At 35.3% G+C, this 14,914-nt stretch overlaps 1 protein-coding gene across 3 annotated transcripts in view; it reads left to right on the top strand.

Annotated features, from left to right (window-relative positions):
• mmp16a (matrix metallopeptidase 16a (membrane-inserted)) overlaps positions 1 to 14,914 on the top strand; it is a 58,212-nt gene that overhangs the window by 35,721 nt on the left and 7,577 nt on the right. For all 3 annotated transcript variants that reach the window (XM_077245130.1, XM_077245128.1, XM_077245129.1), the window contains 3 exons: positions 1,524 to 1,685; positions 4,451 to 4,668; positions 12,516 to 12,654. In XM_077245130.1, the coding sequence (XP_077101245.1) occupies positions 1,524 to 1,685; positions 4,451 to 4,668; positions 12,516 to 12,654 (519 nt within the window). The remainder of the gene's footprint in view (positions 1 to 1,523; positions 1,686 to 4,450; positions 4,669 to 12,515; positions 12,655 to 14,914) is intronic.

Here is a 14,914-nt window from a genome sequence, read left to right as displayed (position 1 = left end):
GCAGCTTTGATTTTGACATATCATTATGTTCTCTGACACATACAGACTTTGCTGTGAATTTAGTGGCATTTTCTTTCTTTTAGAACGTATATATACACTTCTCGTGATTCGATATGTGTTATATATTAAGAATTAGATCGTCATTATTATTGCTTAAAGGTGTAGTGATTTTTGCACACAACAAACTTGTCAATCAGCATTAGGGGCGTGTCCACTCGGGGAGGAGAGAGAGTGAGGAAAAGGGAGATTTGAAGAAAGTCTAGAAGGAGAGATGGCTGAGAGATATTACAAAAGAGAAAAACTCAGAGGAATATCACTGGAAAAAGACGGGTAATGATCAGGCAAGAGCTTTAGGACCCGCGTTATTATTAGAAAAGCTTTACAGCACTATAAAGAGACCTGAGAAAACGGACGCCGAGGTTGCGTTGTTTCTGTTCCATACATGAGTAACACTGGTTATGAGTGTCATTGTTTGTCTGGAGCTGCTGTTATGCTGTTGACTAACAACAAACTCTTGCTTATATACTCTTGGGTACTGTATGTTCATTTTTTTGTGCTTCCTTGTTTTTCGTTCGGCATCTTTGCTCTATTTTGTGCGGAGCACTATTTTGCTTCGCTTCTGCTATGATAAAGAGACATCCATTGCATTGCGTGTTTATGCATTTTGGGGGCGGAGCAATGAAGAGAGGGGTGTGTTTGTTTGCGTTGATTTCAAATATCAAGTGTACAACAACGATTCTCAGAAATTGCATACTGCACCAATAAAACAATTTCCAATACTGTTTACTTTAAAGTGAAGTTGATTGGGTCCTGAAAAGTGTTTTTTACATATCAGCCAGGTTGCTAAATGTTGTAGATTCATAAAAAAGAAAAGGCTCAAAAGAGTCATTAGTTTGTTTTAATTCAATAAAAAAGAGCCGGCTCACAAGAGTAATTTGTTTGCTTTCATTCACTAAAAAAATAACATTTACAATGCATTTATTCATTTAGCAGGGGCTTTTATCCAAAGAACTCGCTCTTGAGAATCATTTAGTCATTTTGATTCACACACAAAAAAGAAATAACTCATAAGAGTTGTATATTTGGGAATTGGACACTGTATTTGACTCACTAAAAAACATGCAGCTCGTAAGAGACTTTAGGTTGTTTTGATTCATTGATTTGGGAATCAGACTACAATGGTAGCACTAAATGTTTCACTAAAATGAACCAACTCAGAGTCGTTTGTTTACAAATCAAACTAAACCATTTGTGCTCTGTTTTTTCCCCCTTCAAATTAATCGAGCCATTTGTTTGGGAATCGGGCCTTCTTGATATCTTGATATATGTTTTTAACTATAACAAACCGGCTGATTCAGAGTCACTGATTCAGGAATCAGACTTTATCGATGTTAGCAACTCTAACAAGTGACATCAGAGAGTTTGAACAGCAGTTTTAAAGATGCAGTTCTTTTATTTGAAAGTTATTCCGTCAATTTTACAGTAATTGAAATGGTTTTATGTATTTATTTTTGTGTGTATAGGGAACGACCTCTTCCTGGTGGCGGTACATGAGCTGGGACATGCGTTAGGCCTGGAGCACTCCAACGACCCCACTGCCATCATGGCCCCCTTCTACCAGTACATGGACACAGAGAACTTCAGACTGCCACACGACGATCTGCAGGGCATCCAGAAGATCTACGGTAACATTCACACAGAACACACTAAATTCACAACATTCCTTTTCTCAACAAACACGCACTAAATATTAAACCATTAAATCAGATCCATTTTCCTGAATCCCATCCAACATCCAAATGGCTCATAAGAGTCGTTCATTTGTGAATCAAACCACAAAATGTTGACTCATGAGAATCGTTTGAGTCAACAACTCATGAGAGCCGTTTGTTTCTGCGTCCAAAATCGCGTGCTAAGTAGGTACTACATTTGAATTAGAATTTACTTCGCGACCGTTAAAATTAAATCAGGACATTCTACATCCGCCATGTTGTCACTGTCATCTGACCTACCAGTGTCAGTTGTGTCGTTCACTGCCATTCATAAATCCTCCCCCCTGGCTTAATGGTATAGTCCATCGTATGCACACTTAAGAATCTCGGTGGAAGCAGTAGGTCATCTGCGGACTGTTATTTGGACATATAGCAGGGAATTATTCGATTTTGGATGCAGCTGTGTTGTTGATTCACAAATTGACTTATAAGAGCCATTTAATCAATGGTGTATGTTTTTAATTCATCTCGCTATACTGCACTGGTTTTATCCTCTTTTCCTGTGAAGAGAGCATAAATGAACTACATTTTTACATTTTATGAAAAAATATAAGGGGTGTTTTGCCCAGTATGTGACCAAGATGCCATCTTGCTCTATGTTTTTGATTCATCAATCTATCTGGTTTTATCTTCTTTCTTTTTTACTGTGGAGAGAATATAAATGAACAACAGTTTTTTTTTGTGCAGATTTTGAGGTGGCTAAAGCATTGCTAAGTTGTTGGATGGGTTGCATGTAGCCTTAAAGGGACAGTTCACCCCAAGAATGAAAATTCTGTCATCATTTACCCTAGTGTCATTCCAAACCAGTAGGACACACTTTCCTCATAAAATGTCAAATCCTATACCTTATATTTCCCTCTGTTCCTCCACACCAATCCAGAATAACTCTTTCCTGGATCCCATTCAACATCTGTCCCTTCGGTCTTCCTCTTTCCTCCCCCCGACACAGGGAGAGAACGCAGAGGATTGGAGATACTCTCACATCTTATGTATCACGCACGCATTCCCAACCATGTTCTCTCAATATCCCTCACTATCACCAGAGCAGATTTCTCTCTATCTGTTTCGTTCGCCCTGTGTTGTATAACATAAAGGGCTGTAATCCTCGCTCTATTTCAGGAGATTTGATTTCAGACTCACTCCTCTCTGTGGTCCTGTGGGTCGCTCGCATCTCCAGAGGGGTAATCCTGTCAGGCCGCCCTCCTGCCTGATTCATACTTAAAATCATTCATTATTTTCTCCATTTAATCACCTATCCTTTCATTCTCACAGAGGATTTCTTGACCTCTCGATCCGTCGGCTCGTAGCGTTCTATCGGCTCTTCCAAAAATCGGACGTCTTAGTTCATTGTGCTAACAGCTTGAACTCTTCAGCGCGGGTCAGCTGTGATAATGAGTCCACAGATAATCGAGGTGTATGCTGGCTTATAACTGACGCGAGAGCACATTATACCAACACTCCAGATGAATATTATAAAACCAATTATTCTGTCAACTATATTATCTAGCTTATTTTATCTTTATTTTTTAAAATATGCATACAGTAAAAATACATATATATTCAATAATAAATGTTATATATTATGCAATGCATGATAAAAAATATATACACCAATACAAATAAAATTTGATATATTTTAGATTTAAATAATAATAAATGTATTATTTAATAATAAAATATTAAATCTATTTTAGACATTATTTAAAATCTAATCTTTTTAATTTTTAATTACATTTTTAATGTTAAAAACAATTGTTGGATGACCATGTCTATGACCATTCAAAATAGTAATACATTTTTATAATAAACTGAACTAAAGTTGGGCTAATGAAATATATTGTTTGATGAAATAATTGTAATATATACTACAACACCAAAAAATTATTTTCATGATTTGTTATCACAACATTTATCTTTTGTCAAATCAACTTGGATAATTAATGTGGTTCAGATAACATACTATTTTGAGTTTTTATTTATTAAACACATTCTATTTATTATTAAAAAAACTTTATTGTATTAAAAAAGTGTTTTAATGTCAATGAACTCAAAAAAGTAAGTTACCTGGTTGCATTACAATTTTAAGTTAAACCTACAATATTTTTTTCAGTGAATATAAATATAATTAAATATAATTAAGAAAAATATATAAATGAATTGTTTTTAGAATATAACATTTATAATAATACTATTATTTTTAATTAATATTCATGAAAAATAAAAATAAATCATTTAGTGAATCATATACATTTTATTATTTATTTATTTTATTCATTTATTTTATATTGAATTTAAATATTTGTTAAATAATTTTGTTATATGTCTTTATAAAAGCGTCAACCGAAATATGATAAACAAACTACTAGCGGTGTTCAGTGAGTCCCAGAGGGGTATTTGTACACATGGCATTTAGCCTCTTAAACTTTTATAAAACGGCGTTATGATAAAACACAATATTCAATGAATCACTAAATGTAATATTGTTAATAATTCCGGCAAGTAAAATAGTACATTAGCAAGCCATGACAAGCAAAATAGCACATTAATTTGGGGTCTAAATACTTCTTATAAGACCAAATTTTGTCGTTTATAAGGAGGTTTTTGGCTACAAACACTACTAAAAACTAGAAAACATTTGGTGTTTGATGACCCTCATCTCTATCTCTCTTTTCCTTCAGGACCTCCAGATAAACTTTCTCAGCCCACGAGACCTCTACCGACGGTCCCACCCGTCCGCTCGCACCCTCCCGTAGATCCTCGCAAAAACGACAGGCAGACGCGGCCTCCCCGAATCCCGACCGGCGACAAACCAGCGCACCCGAACGCTAAGCCAGACATCTGTGACGGGGGCTTCAACACGCTTGCCATCCTCAGGAGAGAGATGTTCGTGTTTAAGGTAAGCAAACGAATGAGACATACAGTATCTTTCTAAAACATACACAAATTAGCTCATTTCAAGCGTATGGTCTCATAACTGCTGCTTCAACACTGTGTTTAGAGCGCTGGAAGCCTCAGCTGACAAACACACACACACACACACGTGGCGGCCACAGAAAACGCTTCAGTGTGTGGGTGTTTTCTCTTTGTTCTCTTGAGCTTGTGCTGAAGGAAAGTGACCTATTAGTCAGAGCCAATGAGCTTTTCTTTGCTCGCTGAACCTGAGAGCTGCCTTCAATGAATCCTTAAAGCTCTAGTGTGATAGTTCAGTGTATCAAAAGAGCTGAGTGTTAGCAATCACTGTGTGGATGACAGGGTGTGGATTATCAGGCTCTGACCCTACTAATGAAAGCTTGAACCTCACCACTGGAAAAAGAGAAAGAGAGGCTCATGGAAAGCAGATCAACTAAACTGTTTAGTTCTACATACCATGTAGGGAACAGATTTTTCGAATAACGTCATGTACTTACATATCATAATCAAACTACTTGAGTGTTTTTCTTTAGGATCAGTATTGAAGTACATCAACAAAACATTAGTATTAATCATAGTTCGAATTACAGGGGGTACTGGGGGGTACTATACCCCCCAATGAAGACCCAGTACCTCCCAAAGGGACAGAAATATCAGTTTTGGGGGGGTCAGATAATTTTTCTGATATTGTGAAAAAATATAATTAGAGTTACAATAGGCTACAAGTCAACTCCTATTTTCACTGTAGGAACATTTTAATGTAAAGCGATTTCAGACACCTCTATTGTGGACCGTACCATTTTTAACCACGTGACTAGAAGCAACGGAGATAGAGAACGGTTTGCTGCTGACGTGCATGGATAAATGTAAGTTGCTAGCTGACGTCTAGCTTGTTGATTTTACAACCTTCATTTATTAACGTGTTTTGTTCTTTCATTGCTCATGTCACGTCTTCATACATTGAATTACCGGCTACTTACCTGCTACTTACCCATTGAGGCTAGTTAAGTGGACCTTAGTTACCAAGGTTAGTTAGCAAGGTTGGGTAGCAAGATAATTCTCAATTTAAATCAAGCTTTACATTGTGGTGAGGTAAAATCAGGGGCGGAGCTACAAACAACATTATTAGTGTATTAGAGGCGTGGGCGCGATGGAACTGTGTGTGTGTGTGTCAGAGAGAGAGAGAGAGAGAGAGAGAGAGAGGCGCGGGCGCGATCGAACTGTGTGTGAGAGAGAGAGAGAGAGAGAGAGAGAGAGAGAGAGAGAGGCGCGGTCGCGATCGAACTGTGTGTGTGTTTGTCCTATGACTAAATCTGTTCATATTTCCTCATAACTCACTAGAAGACATCATTTGAGGGGTCTTTTTTTTTTAAATCTCCTGGGGTGCAAACCCCCAAGAATTGCTTTTTCACAAAGTACAATTTAATTATAGACAACACAGATTGTTGATAGTGATTACAAAGAGAAAGGGTCCACAATTCACAAATTAAGACCCTCACCATCCAAAAACCCAGCTACATCTCTGATTTGACTCCCCCTCCGTGTAATGTAGTATAGAGAACAAAACACATTCAATGAAAACCGTAGCATTTTAAATTATGAATAATGTCCATGGCCCCCTTCCTGAAACCTCATGCCACCCCTTTACCACCCCAGGTGGTAGTATGGTGATTCATAGTATGCTCCTTAATCACATTAAAGATTGTGTTGATTTGACACTGACTACCATAGACTACAATGGAAAATTGGTTTCTGTTTATACAGTATATGAGAGGGTTGGGTCTTACCTCCAGGTCTTATGAAATCTAAAAATAAACCAAATCAATATTTCATGAAATAGGCAATAGGCTTCTTGAAAAGGTATTACTTTTACTAGTAATTAGAATGGTATTTCAGTGCACTTAACTTCTAACTTTTGGGAGTTGATCAAAACAGTTATTTTTTGGATATATAATAACAATGAGATATTCTGTAGCCTACTGATTATCAGTTTGTCGCATGTTTAGACCTTGTATGTGTGTTGCACAACACATGTTGCACTTGGTGATCACGGTGGGGATTGATATGGTAGTGGACCATGATGGTCATATAAGAAGTGAAGGGGCAGTACCCCCCAGTTATTGTGGGGTAATTCGCACTCTGGTATTAATAATATTTATAGATTTGCATATCATTATCATATTGCCATGTCATTGTCATGATTTTTTTTAATGAAATTAATACTTTTACTCAGCAATACATATTAAATTGATACATTAAATTGATTAAAAGTGACAGTAAAGATATTTAACTTGGTGATAAAAGTTGAACTTTCCTTGTTTCTTGAACTTTCTATTCTTTAAAGAATCATGAGAAAGCAGAACAACTGATTTTAAACTTCATAATAATAAGAAATGTTTCTTGAGCAGCAAATCATCATATTAGAATGATTTCTGAAGGATCATGTGGCACTGAAGACTGGAGGGATGATGCTGAAAATTCTGCTTAAGTCACATGAATGAATTATAGAATATATTAAAATAGTTTACTTTTGAATGGTAAATAAATACATACATTGTTTACATAATGTTTTACTGTATATATATATATATATATATATATATATATATGCACACTACAATATAAATATAATAAAATATAATGTATGAAAGATATATACGTAGTATGAAATCTTTTTTAGAATATAAGATTTATAACTTTTTTTTTTTACTTGTAGCTCATGTTCTCAGTAGGCTTTCAGAAAGGTGATGACTCCAAAATCCATGACTGTCAAAGTCTACAAACTGAAATCAGAACAAACAAAGAGAAGTTACGAATTGATGTCCACTAACTGCACACAGGGGCACCAAAAGAGGTTTGCAGAAGATAAAACTTTAACAGATTAACAATGGAAACTCTTGAAAATGTTGATTCTCTCTGAAAGCATAGCATGCCATCCCATCTCACTAACGGATCTTGAGGAGACGCATATGAATAGAGACTGAACCCAATAGTCGTGTTGTAGCTCTCTGATCTGTGTGCGTCTCTGAAGGCCACAGCAAAGATGGACTGTGCTTTCACTTAACACACAGCCAGTGTTTTTGTTGTGTGTGTATTTTTCTCTGTTTAAAAATAGATGGAATTCATTTTTCAGGACTTTACAGAAAGTTTTTTTTTTTTCTGAATTGCCAAACTCATACTGACGTGTAGATTTATTCCACTTGAAGAGGGTTTTTGTTGGGCTCTAATCTTGTCACTTGGTCTCCACTCCCAGTTCCACAGCAGACGCCTCTGGGAAAACAAAATCTATCATGAATGCTGTTACATTTCCTCACTCAGTTGCTCGCTCTCTCGCACACTGGAGTAGTCTATCATCGCGGTTAGACAATAACACAAGCATATTTCTGTTGCAGTAAAACGCTCAAAGTCTGTCACAGTAATATCTGTGTAAGCTTCCTCACGTCGGCGGAACACGCTTGTGGACGGAAGACCTGATTGGTTGAAAGATGAGGAGGTCTACAATATATTTAACTGTAGACTACAGAAATACACGGACAGATCCATAATCATCAGGAAAAGTTTGATACCAGATAATTTCTTTCAACCACTTGAAAACAATTACTACGTCAATATAATAATATATAATTAATATAATTGTATGTAAAAAATGATATGCTTATTAATTAATTTCTTAATGGTGATTAAATATCTTAATAGACTAAATGTGTTTAGTATCGGTGTCATATATATATAATCAAATCTATAAATATATCACTGACCTACAGGAAAACTAGATTATCTAGATTGTTTGACCTTTTTAAATAATGCAATACAAATAATACATATATTAAATAATAAATGTTATATATTGCATGATAAATAAACAAATGCATAAAATATTTCATATATTTTATTTTATAAAAAAATACTTAAATCTTAAAAATAAGCTTTTTTAAATGTCAAAGTGAAAGTTTGTACATTAAAGTTTATAAAAGAATGCACTAAAAATGTATATTAAATAATGCATATTATATAATGCATGATTCATAGATAAAATATTTAATATATTTTATTTATAATAAATATACAATTTAAATATAATATTTAATAAGCTTTTATTTCTTACATTTTAAAAATAAGCTCAAAATGAAAGTCTATAAATTAAAGTTTATAAAATAATGCAATAATATATATATATATATATATATATATATATATATAAAATATTGCAAATTATATAATGCCTGACTATATATATATATCAAATAAATTATATATTTTATTTATTATAAATATACAATAAAAAACAAATTGAATAAGCCTTTTTTAATGTCAAAATTAAAGTCTATACCCTGTACGTACAATCTCTGCCAATGTAAATAAAAGCACACTTTGTTCATTTCTCCAGTAATATAAACAGTCCGTTCCCTCCTCCACTCTCTCTCTCTCTCTGTAAGTATGTGTGTTTGTGTAGGAGAGTGTGTCTCACTCCACTGACCGCTCGTCTCCTGAGCGCTGGTTTCAGTCTGTGCCCGGTGACAGATCTCTTGAGTCCAGTCTCCAGTCCTATGAGGAGATTTTCACAGTCCGGTGAAGGATCTGTGAAACAGTGAGAGGCAGAGAGATAGAGGCCGATCTCCCAGCAGCAAGCTCTCAACCTGCCCAGCAACACGCTGCTTGTGCTGCTTTCATCTTTCCCATGCATCTCTCATCCCTCCATCTCCCTGCACGCAGCCCTGTGTTCAGCCTTGGCTGGCTGTTACGGTGGGCTTCATTTGAACTGGCTAAACCTCACTCGCCACATGAGTGTGGAATCCGTATTCACATCCTAATGCTGAGCTCTTAACTTACGGTTTTGTCCTGAAAAATCAGACAAATTCAAATATTAGTGAAATCAAATAAAATGTCATTGATAGATTTCCCTAGGGTTAGGCAATATGAGATATGAATTATGATATGAAATATGAATTCTGGTTCGTTAATCATTCCATTAATAATTAAAGACAATTTGAATTATATATTACACTGATTTAAGTCTGATTAACGTTCATCCAAAAATGAAATTTCTGTCATTACTGTAGTTTTTGACCCTCATATTGTTTCAAACTTATATACATTTATGCATTTGCCAGAGACTTTATCCAAAGCGACTTACAATGCATTTCAAGCTACACATTTACATTCTTATTGATTCTTGCTTTCCTCGGGAATCGAATCCATTACCTTGGTGTTGCAAGCACCAACTCTAAACTGTTTGAGCTACAGGAAAAGTTAAATATATGAAACTTATATCATAACTTAAACACAATTTCCCCCAATTCCAGCTCTCTATATGAAGGACTCTAGACTAAACCGTTCTGATTTCACAAGAAGTTCTGAGCCTCGGATCCTAATAATTGAACAGTCCAATCCTACCGCTGCTTCCTGTACTACAATATTATATTTAACATTTTACTCCTCCATGTTACACAGATAAATTCAAGGTATTTTAAATTGAAGACAGTCCAACTTGTACCAGATAATGGTCTCTCTGAGAGTGACTGTTCCTAAAAATGAGGAACGGAGGGTCACATAAGGCACTCTTTCTTATAGAATAAAACATAAATCCTTTTTGGTCGGTGACCCATTTTTTAAGCTCCAAAATTCATGCAACCCCTCGTTTTAAGCCTACATTTTAAAATCTCACAGATGCAAAATACTGCACAGAACTGACCAAATGTTTGACTATTTAACATTTACTGTTTAGAATTTGTAAGTAACAAGAACTATAGCAAATAATTTAGGCAGCCCTTAATGAATAAGAAAGGCTGAGAACCCCTAGAAGGCTAACTTAAAGTCACCATGAAATCAAAAATCACAATTCATATTATAAATGATTTATCTGTGCACATCATTTTTTTTTATTATTATTCATGAGCCCTCTTAATCTTCAATCAAAATAACTTCTTGCAGCGACATCTCTTCTCTTCTCTGATGATGTGTTCACTGGCATGAGGGCGGGGCAACCTGTCACTCGACCAATAGCAAACCACAACCATCCAATCAATTCCCAACAGTCAAAATCAAGCCCAGCCCTACATTTTTTCTTTCTATTTTAATTCTGAAGCTACTGTATGCAACGTGTCCCGTGGCCTGTCATTTTCACTCATTCAGGCTGTATGGAGCTGAGCACACACACACAACAGCGTGTCTTCTCTCGTAGCCAAACAATAATGAAACGCAGATGAATGTGGTGCCTCCAGGGAGGCATAGGTCACTGTTGTCTGTTTGGGCCTTCCTGTGATTACATAGTGCCAGTTGAATTTGTTTGTCTTTGTCTGGTTTTGTGATCGAAGAGGAGGATGAGAAAAAGTAGGAGTTTATATAGAAGCAAAGAAAAAATGCCACAATGATGTCTTTGTGTTTCTATGCAGTTGCTAATGTGAAGTGAAATGAAGGCCTCTGTGTTTAATCCATCCAAGTTAGAGCACACACATTAGCAGTGAACATACACACACACACACACACACACACACTGCAAACCGTGGACACACACATCCAGAAAAGTGGGCAGCCATTCACTGTTAGCATGTTGGTATGTGATTGCTAGTTTGCTAGCTATCATTGAAGTCTTTAGCACAAACGGTATGCGACAAGATACACACCAAAGTTTAATTTGGGTTTGTCCAAACCACTAACCCAAAATACAAGCCAAAGCATCAGTGATATCTGATTAGTAAACACCAAATGGTAATTTTTGGTAATGACCAAAATGGCTTTGATTTATCTGTACAATACATTTTCAGTTACAGTATTTTCTCCAAGGACACAGAATACCACTTTCACTCCCTAAAGACTCCTGCTGACTGCTGTGGGCGGATGGCAGTTCCCAGAGTGTTTGTGCAGTCGTGTATAGTGTCACATAATGGAAAAGAAACTGATTACACATTCATAGTATCATTAAAGTTACACACTTTTCACACTCTCTCTAGTTTAAAAAGTACTATATATAGGCTCCACAAGTCATGCATTTCCAGCACAAAATCATTTCCTTCACATCCCAAATGATGTGTTGCGTTTAATTCCATTAATATATATATATATATATATATCAATTTAAATACTATTTAAGATTAAATATTATACATTCAACGGAACAAAAAATTCCTACAGGTTTGGAGCAAATAGAGATAAAGCCTGGCAGAATATGCTACTTGTTTATCCAGTTTATGAGGCGACAGGCTTGATTTCCCATCATCCTCTGTGGCAGAGTGATAAAAACACAGATGATCATCAATTACACACCTAATGTGCATCATTTGCTCTTCACTATAGGACTAAAGTAAAGAGCCTCCTGCATCTGATGGGAACTGTTAAACAGAGAAATATGAAAATGCCCAGTTTCTATTCACTTGAACGCACGTCTCCACGTTATTTTGATTTCTGGACTCAGAAGTAGGAGCTCCCCAGGAGGCAACGATTGTTACGGTGATGACGGAGGTATTGTCTGTTTTGTCACCAACATTTAAACAAGCTTTGGAGACATCAAAGCTGTAGATGTGTGACAGGGGTTTTTCCGAAGCTGGAAGTGAGCGCAGCTGTGGCCGCACACAGGAAGTAGGAAGATGCCTGTTTGGGTTTGATTTAATAAAATATACTTTTCCGCCCCCAAAAACAATGACAGAATAGCTGCTGTTTACCAGACAAAGCCTCTTAGAAAACCTCTAAAGCCTTGTATTGACCACTCTGTGCTCCAAAAACACAACATGCAGGGTTTTATAGGATCCATCTGGAGCTGTAAACCCCGAAACATGCCATGCAAATAATGTTTCTTTATGTGTTTTTTTCTCTTTCAATCATCTTCCCTCTATGAAGGACCACTGGTTTTGGAGGGTCAGGGATAATGCCGTGATGCCCGGTTACCCCATGCTCATCAATGTCTTCTGGAGGGGTCTGCCACCCAAGATTGACGCCGTCTATGAGAACAGCAAGGGCAAATTTGTGTTTTTCAAAGGTAAGATTTCTCCACATCAGATCAACGTCCCTCGGCGCAGTTTGTTTATGAGCGTAAGAGGCGAGTTGAGTTCAGGGATAGTGAGGGAACAGCGTGAAGATGAGACTTAACCTGGTTTCTACAGAGAGGTCAACTGCTGTAGGGCTCTCACTGGGTTTATCCACGCCGGTTTTCTGACTTGCTGGAAAGGGAGGCAGTTTGCCTCTAAATATAACAACATTAGGGGTTCAGCTAGTGAATACTGGGGAATGCATGTGTGTAAGAGCGAATCTCCGAAGCCTTTCAAGAGCACGGGTCATATTTTACACAAAATTAAAAAAGGAAAAGACGTGCATTTTATATATATTTTTTTGTATTTCATATTTTGCTTAACGAAAATAAAGCTTATTTTTAAGATTACGATTTCGGAATATCTTTTACACCAAGTGCAAATAGCCCAGCTTGTTGAGGCTATTTACACTAACTCCACCCACCATTGAGTTTGAATCCGCCTTTTCCGAACTCCTCTACATTTTCCCATCACATATCAGGCATTTATTTTAAATAAAAAATAAGAAAATGAAGTGTGTAATGGGTATTGAATAGTGGGAATGAAGTGTTTTACGGGTATTGTTAGGAGTAGCTTTAAGGGATGATTTAGGGAGAAATGATTTTAATAAATATAATTCTGTACACGGAATATATTATTATTATTGCATACTGTTTTATAACAGGCCTATAATACAATCCACTGATGAGCAAATTGTATCTGCCGCTATTTGCACTGAGTATAAATAGCATCTAACAACTAGTGCAAATAGCTGCTGCCTTAAGATTTTTTGCATTGTGACAATTTTTCTGACAATTAGGCACATTTTATTTCTTAGTATATATCTCATTAGGGGCTCAATTACTACTACTACTAATAATAATAATAATAGTGTACAAATGTTACACTATTTATTTATAATAATAAAAATAATACTAATAGTCATAATACAATTATTTTTTGTTATTAATTATATTTTTATATTATATTATTATTATATAAATAATTATATACATATAATTATTATTTTATTATTATATCATAAATAGTATAATAATTATTATTAGTACTACTACATTATTAATAATTGTAATATCATCTATAATTTTACAATAGATATATTTTATGTTATTATATATTGTTTAAATTATTGTATAATATAAAGAAATGTATGTATTATTTTAAACAAAACATGCACAAATATGAGACCCATTCTTATAAGTGTAATGCAAATAAAATTGCATATTATTTAAAATTGTCAAGTCATAATGCCTTAATTGTTTTTTATTGAATGTTTTTAGTGTGCTTAATGGACTTTATTTCACAAGCAAACGAAACTAGGCTTCATTTTCTCAATACGTTGAATCAAAAGTGAACAATGTGTAAACAATATAAATATTCACTTTTGACTTTTTTTATTTATGTATGTTCAGTTGTGTCTGTATCACTAGCCTATGACACTATTAGGCTCTACAAAATGTGTATATTTTTTAGAGAGAGAGAGAGAGAGAGAGAGAGCGATGAAAGAGAGAGAGAGAGAGAGAGAAAGAGAGAGAGAGAGGAAAAGAAGAGGCTGGGCGAAATGAGATAATGACAAATACACACACACACCTACACAAACACAGCAGTTTTCCACACGCTTCTGTTCCTCGACAACTAGACAAATGGTCTCCCATGTTCTGAGAGCTTAATAAACCTTTTTAGCCCACCATGCCTGCCATTGTAATTATGTATTTGCCTGTACACCTCACAGAGAGCAAGGGAAAAGAGAGGGATGGATTGAATTATGGATGGAGGAACATGTACCAGTTGTTTCTGTGTTTGGCTGTGTGATTGCGCAAGCTTTCTGGATAAACTTTGTCCCAGATTTTTCTCATAAAATTCTTACAATTGTAAGAAATATTTACATTTAGTTAGTTTTTTTGCTCTGAGGCAGAAATGCATCAATAGGTAGCAAAATCAATAGTTTTCTCTTTAACATGAGAAAGACATGAGACACATATTAGACAATATTTGACATTCTACATAGTAAGGATATAGAGCTAATTTCAAACCACAAGGACTGTAAATTAAAAAAAATGCATATATAAACCAATATATATATATATATATATATAAATTTATATATAAACAAATACATCATATAAATAAACTGTAGTATAATAATAATAATATAAATAAATAAATAAATACAAATAAAATGGCTGTATATAAATGTGAATCGGATGATAA

The sequence above is a fragment of the Siphateles boraxobius genome, unplaced genomic scaffold (genome assembly GCF_051911475.1).
Source record: "Siphateles boraxobius isolate OS27281-9 unplaced genomic scaffold, OSU_SipBor_1 26, whole genome shotgun sequence".
In the NCBI taxonomy this organism is placed as follows: domain Eukaryota; kingdom Metazoa; phylum Chordata; class Actinopteri; order Cypriniformes; family Leuciscidae; genus Siphateles; species Siphateles boraxobius.
This window is presented reverse-complemented; position numbering and strand designations above follow the sequence as displayed.